This window comes from Monopterus albus, unplaced genomic scaffold (assembly GCF_001952655.1).
Source record: "Monopterus albus unplaced genomic scaffold, M_albus_1.0 scaffold77.1, whole genome shotgun sequence".
Taxonomy (NCBI): domain Eukaryota; kingdom Metazoa; phylum Chordata; class Actinopteri; order Synbranchiformes; family Synbranchidae; genus Monopterus; species Monopterus albus.
In genome coordinates, this window is record NW_018127957.1 from 192600 (window position 1) to 201073 (window position 8474).

Here is an 8474-nt window from a genome sequence, read left to right on the forward strand (position 1 = left end):
CCCACCTTGTGCTCGATGCTGGCTGGGGTTGGCTCCAGCCCCCCCGCGACCCTGTATAGGACTAAGCGGTAAAGAAAATGAGATGAGATTTGCTGTATGTATGACAACGTAAATGCTTCCTATGTCAAAAAAGTTTGTTGAATTGGAAGGTCATCATTGGCTGGTTTTAGCTAGGTGTGCCTAATAAACTGGCAATTGGGTGTATGTACTATATTGCACATCCATTGTCACGCACACAGTTTTACTGACTATTTGGCCTGTAGTTTGTGTAGATACCTGTACAAGGCTGCAGTTGTCTGCATCTGGCTTTGATCAAGGTTTTACTCTTCAACTCACATTTCAGCTGTTTTCAGCACTTATACCTGATGCAACAGTTTTACTGCTTTTGACTCTTATTGGTTAAGTGATTGTTTATCTTCTTTCAGGGATTACATTTTATGTTGACCCCCAGCTTTTCATTGTATTACTTAAAGTTTCACATTTACAGTTCCCTGTCAGTGCTTGAACTTCATCAGTCTTCAGCTCTTTTTAGCATCTTCAACATTAACTTCACAAACACATCCCAGTTAATGTGGGTTTGTGGTCTGTTGTCAAAGAAGGTGATTTAGTGGTCTGACTTTCTGCAGCAGGGAGAACAAATGAGCATCCTCTCGTTCTGTTTTTATGTAACAAATGGCCAATAGAGGCGGGCGGGAGACAACATGTTACTAATACAAAGCCGAACAGCCTGGCTTCTTCACCCAGTGGTGACATTTTCTCCTCCTCACACCACAGGGCTGTTTCCCATTATGTCAGTATTATGTTGGTTCTGCTGTAGTTGCAGCTTTGTCTGTTGGGGTTTGAGATAATACTGTGCCTTGATTTTATTTGGTGTAAATGTAGATGTCAGGCAGTTTGCTTAGTGGCTTTGTTTTGGCTGTGTTGTTCAGCAGAATCAATTCAACTTTTCTCTTGACTTTAGACACATGCATAGAGTTGAATTTCTGTTACTGTGATTACTGCTACTACTGTCTTCACATCCCTACTTGCACATCCCTACTTGTGGGGAATACAGAAGCTGACCTTCAGCTGCAGCTGCTGTTGTGTTGACTTTTTCTTTTTCTGTTTGTACTGCAGCTGGTGGAGACGTCACTGAAAGGCGAGATCACATTTGACCCGTGCTGTGCCTACTACCTGTGGTTCATCATGGACTTCTGTGATGGTGGTGACATGAACGCCTACCTGCTGTCACGCAAACCTAGTCGCAAGACCAACACCAGTTTCATGTTGCAACTTGGCAGCGCTCTTGCCTTCCTGCACCGCAACCAGATTATACATCGTGACCTCAAACCAGACAACATCCTCATCTCCCAGGCCTGCACACCGGCTGGCTCATCTGAGCCCACCCTCAAAGTGGCTGACTTTGGCCTGAGCAAGGTCTGCTCCACCTCCGGGCTCAACCCTGAGGAGCCGGCCGGTGTCAACAAGTGCTTCCTGTCCACAGCTTGTGGAACAGACTTCTATATGGCTCCAGAGGTCTGGGAGGGCCACTACACGGCCAAGGCGGATATCTTTGCCCTCGGAGTGATTATCTGGGCCATGGTTGAGCGCATCACTTTTGTGGATGTGGAGACTCAGAAGGAGCTGCTGGGGAGCTATGTGCAGCAGGGCTCGGAGATTGTACCTTTAGGAGAGGCCCTGTTGGAGAACCCAAAGATGGAGCTGCTGATCCCTGCCAGAAAGAAGAGCATGAACAGCCACATGAAGCAGCTGATCAGGGAGATGCTGTCGGCCAACCCTCAGGAACGGCCTGACGCCTGTGAACTGGAGCTCAGACTGGTCCGTATTGCCTGCAGAGAACTGGACTGGGACACGTGATGGACGAGCGAACGGCACCACAGCCGTTCAAGCACATGCATACTTCTCATCAGCTACTGTTAACCTAGATGGTCACATAACTGGGAATTCGTTTTTTGTTTTGTTTTTTACTAGGGGAAAAAAAACTAGAGAATAATGATTGTTTGTCTAATGGCTTAAACTTCATCCACTGACTAAGCACATACAAACTTGTACTAGCTGTGTGTTTATAATGAAGAGGAGAGGTCACCCACTGCTGCTGCTATCATTACTGCTGCTGCTCAGAACTGCGGCTTAGTCTCAGGCTAATCACATCACAACTCCTTCCTCCTTACAGAGTCACTCGAGTGTGGAGGAGCCGAATGACCCCAGATGTCAAATCAATTCAGCATTTAATTAGAAGTGAAAGTCAAAGTAGCAGTCAAACTGCTTATTTATAAATACCATCTTGGTGCTAATTGTATCTAAATGCAATATAAGATGTGAGACTTTATCCTGTGTACTTTTATCCAAAGGGCCAATATTAAAACACATTCACCTCAGTGTGTAGAAAGTTTTGAAGCAGTTTGAGGCTTTGACAGAACCTGACCAGAAATCAGATTTCACCCTGGCCGTTACCACCAGCAGTAATGAACATCATTTTTACACCCAGATTAGATTCTGTTTCAGTATCAAATGCAGATACTGTACGCCCTGAATGCTCAGGTAATAAAACCTACAGACAAACGGATGGTATTTGTAGACAAGCTTCTACTAACAAGGTCAGTGTTGCTCAGTGGTCTTACAGACTAAAAATACCAAACTCTGGTGCTTAAAGATAACTGTTTCAAGGCTGCTTTGCTGGTTGTGTGGGTGGAGGACATTTTATCAGCAAGTATCCAGCCTGCAGGTGCTTGTGGTTGGTGTTTCCTCTTTCTGCCCATTCCAAACTTGAAGATGCATGGATTGGACACAGACACACCCCCAACCAGTCTACTAGAATGTGTAACGATCAAGATGATACATTTTATATTGAGCCTTAAACATAAGAACACTTTTAATGACGAAGCCCTTCACAGAGTTGATGAGGAAGAGAGCCTAAAAGATATTCTGCGTTGCTGCTTGGGTCTCATTTTCATGGTTTTGGCCATCTTTTCTGTTGCTAATAGTAACTTTGTACACACTAATTCAGTTGATTGGTTGATTAATCTGAACCTATTAGTTACTGTTGCGTAATTAGCTGTAGTTAGCTAATTAATAATGATGCACTGACCGATTGCCGAAGATTGGAAATGGCTGGTTTTCAGCGTGATCGGCCTTGACCAGTGTCTGGGCGATCAATTTGAGATATCCGGAAGAAAGACTGAGAGAAAGACGGAAAATGTTAAACTCTGTATTAAAGTTTTATATTTATTGCAATTTAACTAAAAATATTTGTGTATGCAGTCAATTACAGTTCTTAGAAAGAAATAATGGAATCGGCCAAAATCGGAATTAGCAGGTCAGATTTAAAAGAAAAAGAATCAGAAATTGGAATCGGCCAAGAAAATTGCAATGAATGCATCTCTACTAATTAACATTGATTTAGTTGAAAAGTGCTTTCTCCAGCTGGATTTCCTAATGTATGAAAACAATAACTCAGCATAAGGGTCTTAAATACGCAAGGGTTTCATGGTTGATGCTGAGAACATGGAAATAAAGCAGTAGGAATGTTTTTGTATTGCACGGCATGGATAGTTTGATTTAGTGTTATATTTTACTATGATAAAAAAAAAAAACTTGAGCTGCAATGCCTAGACAATCGACAGGAAATTAATCAGCCACAGTTTTGATGAGGGATTTATTGCTTTGAGCCATGTTTTAAAGCAAAATGCCAAAAGTCTTTGATACCAGCTTCCCCACTGAAAATATTTCTTGTTTTTTTATCTTGGTAAACTGAAGTGTTGAACAAAACAAGACATTTGACACTTTCACTTTGAACTCTGGGGGGTAGTGTCACGCCTTGTTTGACACAGTCAGAATTGATAATCAAATAATGATAGATTGTGCTGTTCAGATGTTTACAAGAGAAACTTAGCTAAGATGAGCTACACAAAGACTGAGTTTCTGCTTAATTTTTACCCTTTGTAAACATTAGAAATTGGTTGAAGATGAGAACAAGCAATTGCTTTTTTCATATTTCATGTAAACTTCCCTGAGTTCAATAAATAGCACAACCCAACCTTTAATGTAACAGTGAGCAGTGTTACACTGGCTCCCACATGGTGAAGGTGTCAGTTGTTAATGGGGCTCTTTCTCACACACCTGAAGCATTGCAAACTAGCTTGGGTTATTAATACTGGCTTTTGTCCGTGCTACATTTATATCTCTAAGAAAACACGTGTATTTAAAAGTAGCTAATTACTGTATAATGCTAACTCTTCGCCTAAGAAGTAACCTGATGCCCGGGTATTAGTTTCTGTAAAAGGTGTGGGAGAAAACAAAGGTGGGGCCAAACTCTGAGGTAAACGTCTCTCAAAGATGATCAGTTCCTGATTCAACTATAATTATTCTTTGTGCACACTCACATCTAGTGCAGGGTGGTTTTATTTCCAGTACTTTGGGTGAGCTCACTTTCAGTTTCCCCTCCAAGTAAAGTGAGAAAAGACAATCTGGCTAAACTGTTGGGAAGTTTACAGCTTATAACAACTGATCATGTTGTGCGCCCTGATGGATTGTTGGTCCACAGTGTAGTGGTGTTGCCGTGTTCGTACAGTACACTGCTATTATACAGTGGCTAATAGAAATAATGTCCAAAACTATAAAACTAAAACCCAAGTAGTAGTAAACCAGAATTATTTAATAATGATAAGGAAATCCAAGCAACCGAGCACACTCCAATGAAGCTTTCGGGCTTTGTGGAGTGACTCCCCCACACATGGAAAACAAATTGACTCCTGAGAGAAATCCCTGTGTTGTGCAGACGTAGATTATGTTATCTGGAGTATGAGCTACTTGTATTATTGGCAGTGACATGAATATTCACACTAGAGTTCATTTGGAATTCAGTGAAAGCACTTATTTTGTTTGTATTTATTCCTTGTAACTAGCTACTGCATTTATATGGAGGTGCCCTGTGAGGCTGGATTGAGTGCGATAACTGCTGGTATTAGTTTATCAGGCAAACAAAATGTCAGCTAACAGTCTACTTATGCATGCAGTGCCTCTCACCTTCAGGGAAGAAGTGAGAGAAGACACCAGCACGCACAATCCTCCACAAGCCAGAGGATCGCTGCCTTTTCTTTTTTTTCCTTTGACACACAGTACTGTTGTGTTGAATGTGATCTCCTCTCGCTGTTACTGCTTCTTGCTTCCTTTGGCTCCGTATCTTAAAGCAAGCCCTTTCTTCATGCTTCCAACAGGCTAATTGTAAGCCTATTAAGTTGTTGCAGCACTTGGCAGAGGATCATGCCTTCCACGTCATACTTTGACAAATTTTTACAAGAACCTGTAAAACAAAACGATCTCGACATCTTGTTGCACTCGAACTCTGGCAGAAAATCTAAATTTTCTAGCTGTGTTGCCAACATTCATCTGATACATGGCCTTTAATTCTCCCCGTAGCTGTAATAGCTTTATTGCCTGTCATGAGTGCGATTTGCCTTATTTCAGAAATTCACCACTTTTTTTTTTATTTTGTCAACATTACACTCAAACACAAAATTGGCTGAAGTTGTGCCTGAGTTTTTCAGTGTCTTTCAGCATGGTGCTTTGGTATGAATAGCAATACCACAGATCAGTATTAACACACCTGTCTTTTTCACAGGACATCTATGCTGCTTTGGACAATGTTGCTTTGCTTCAAGAATGTGATATTTCTGTCTTTCTGTACACGAGCAGCAATGTTTGGACTCAGAGTAGGTCACCCATATCCTCAATGCTAGAAGCAGAGGATGATGGGTAGTCATTTCTGGCCAGATTTCTTCCTCCTACCCTTCTAGACAATAGGATGGAGGACGGAGGCCCTTGGCTTCCTCTGAGGTTAGCCAAACAAACGCCTGGTCTGTGGTATCAGGAGAGTTTGACTTTTGATTTGTTGTATTCTGTTCCTTTGCACATGTGTACATACTGTACAGGATCAACAGGGGATGAACAAGATTAATGTACATTTGACTGGATGTGCTCTGTTTTCAAGAGCCTGAACTTGATTGTAAATTGCAATTATGGATTTTCTTAAGCTCTTAATTCCGCTTCAGTTTACTTCAATCATTGAAATGATGTGACATATTTCCAGGTTAATACTGTTGGTGTGCTAGTGATAATTGTTAGTTTTCATTGGCCTATTGTTTGTGATTTTTGTGTAAGCAAAGCTGGTATGCAGCCGTCTGTTCTCACTGCTACAGGACTATGTGGAACAGCCTCCTTTTGGACTTCTGGGCTGTTAGTCAGATGTGTGTGTGGAACAACATACATGGTATATACTCAGACTTGGAGATTTTACTCACTGAGTGGCTCATAACACTTGCTACAGTAGAAATGTTGAAAATAATAACTTACCTGCCAGTAGGCAGTTTGCTTTAGTGACAGTGTGGGGAAAAACAAGTTTATAAAAAGTCGCAGGTCTCTTCCATTACATCACCCAGTGGAGTGCTGCTTAACAGTAGTGTGCTCAGTTTTGCCACCTGTGGCCTGAACCACAATTGAGTTTTTTTTTTTTTTTTTTTACGTACTTAATTTCCTGCTTAATGTAAAATTGTTGTCTAATAGCAATTAAACTGCAACTGTTTTTTTTAAAAAAAAGCTTTGCTGTTCTTGGAACCGTTTCCCTGTCATGAATTTGGGACACAATTATCATATAAAATCCTGTTGGTACAAAGCGGTGACGTATTTTGATATTTAACTGCAGTATACCACAATCATTCATTTGTAGTATATAGTGTCCACAGTGTAGACTTGGGACACAGCACATCATTTTATTCAGTACTATTACTGTAATACAGCATCTGGCCACTAGTGGCAGCAGTAGACACACTGCTGATGAGCTGTACTCCAGCTAGTAGGTGAAGACATCGGCACCATCTTTTAGTATCATCTGTAATGGAAAAGCTATTTCTTGGTTTGCAGTAAATCATTGTTTTTGTTACTTTGCACTTGCATAATGTCATTTCCTCCACCGATTGCCAAGAAGGTTTTCAAAATTTCCTGTAACAAGTTTTAATTGCTGTTCAAATGACCGCATTAGTGAGGTAGCGATGCAACACCATGATACACAACTTGGACTGGGGTGTGTCAGGTGAAGAACACACTGGGAATCATGTGAAATAATGGATCGGATCTGATCTGAAGTCACGGCCTTCTGCTTTCTCACTTTTGTATGAACAATTTTTGCTCTTCTGTCAGTGTAACATATTTTAAAGAGATTAAATGAAGTTTATTAAAAGTGGTGGGATCACCTGTCAATCACTGTTAAGTTCATGGATTTTTAATAAAATTAATTGGAATAATATATGTGTTGACTTGCACAAATGGAGCATATACTGACCATTTTCTCCTCAGGCTGTTTTCATTGGTCCTGCACTTCACCAGAGGTAATTATTGCAATTCAATTCACCTGAAGGCCCTGGGCATGAAGAAGCTGCCAGCAAAGTCTAGTGCTCTCAGCCTTGCAGTGGTTTATGTACTGCTACTGATGGTCCTGAATTCTCGGGTTTTTGGTCTAATTATTCCAAAGAACACCTGTACCTGCCTATGTGACAAAAGACATTTTGCCATGTGGAACCAATGTAAGTTAAAGTTTCTTCAAATGACACTTTTGTCCCCTCTGTCCTAATTTCTGTAAGCATGTGTTTTGTTCTGGGTGTTATCTTTTGCTTTGACACAGCTTACAGTCAGTCTTCTGGTGGGATCACTGGCCACAAAGCAGTGACATCAAAGGTGTGTCTGTCAATGAATAACAAGTACTAAAAAGTGAAGAAAACCTGAAACAGATGTGGTCTTCTGATGAACGTGGATTAATTCCTTCATCGTGACCTCTCCACAGAAGTCAACTCTTCAGATTTTGCCCTGCACAGTGTCTCAGCTTCTGTCTGCTTCTGAAGTCAGCAGTGATACCTTTGCCATCTGTGACTGGGAACTCAACCAGGTATGAGGAGAAACACAATATTCCTCACTATTCACAGGACTAATGTGTGGATATGAGCTCAAGTCAGGAACCAGGTGACTACAGACCTGATGAAATAAAAAGATTTCTCAGAAAGCCAGGAACCAGGTGACTATAGACCTGATGAAATAAAAAGATTTCTCAGATGTTGAAAGCAATGACAGTTAAGAGGAGGGACTTGATATCCTTTCCATACCCAAAGACTGGCAAGTGTGCTGTCACACTGGCAACTCTATGAGAGGCTGTATTTGTGCAAATCATTGCTTTGGGCTAATGTTGAACTCATTGTGACAATGCTAACATGATGTTTGCCAGATAATAACCAGGTTCAGGTGTCTTGAAGCTTATTAAGCTAACATTTGATGATTAGCACTAAACACAAAGTACAGCTCAGCCTGATGTGAAGGATATTAGTTTTATATCAGATGAACTGAAATTTTAATCTGATGATTAAAGTCCTGCAGATGACCAAGGTTATTAGAATCTATCAGTGAGGGACCTTGGTGGTGCCAAAGATGAC

The 8474-nt window shown here is 41.1% G+C and overlaps 2 protein-coding genes across 5 annotated transcripts in view; both read left to right on the forward strand.

Annotated features, from left to right (window-relative positions):
* The window catches only part of pdik1l (PDLIM1 interacting kinase 1 like), a 15893-nt gene extending 9311 nt beyond the window's left edge, over nt 1-6582 (forward strand). For all 3 annotated transcript variants that reach the window (XM_020606412.1, XM_020606413.1, XM_020606411.1), the window contains exon 3: nt 1117-6582. In XM_020606412.1, the coding sequence (XP_020462068.1) occupies nt 1117-1857 (741 nt within the window). In that variant the 3' untranslated portion in view covers nt 1858-6582. The remainder of the gene's footprint in view (nt 1-1116) is intronic.
* An 803-nt stretch (nt 6583-7385) lies between these two features.
* Nucleotides 7386-8474, forward strand: part of LOC109963691 (replication protein A 32 kDa subunit-like) — a 7170-nt gene continuing 6081 nt past the window's right edge. The window contains exons 1-3 of one of the 2 annotated variants that reach the window (XM_020606424.1): nt 7386-7577; nt 7676-7728; nt 7835-7936. In XM_020606424.1, the coding sequence (XP_020462080.1) occupies nt 7421-7577; nt 7676-7728; nt 7835-7936 (312 nt within the window). In that variant the 5' untranslated portion in view covers nt 7386-7420. The remainder of the gene's footprint in view (nt 7578-7675; nt 7729-7834; nt 7937-8474) is intronic. The other variant, XM_020606422.1, reaches the window with a different exon arrangement.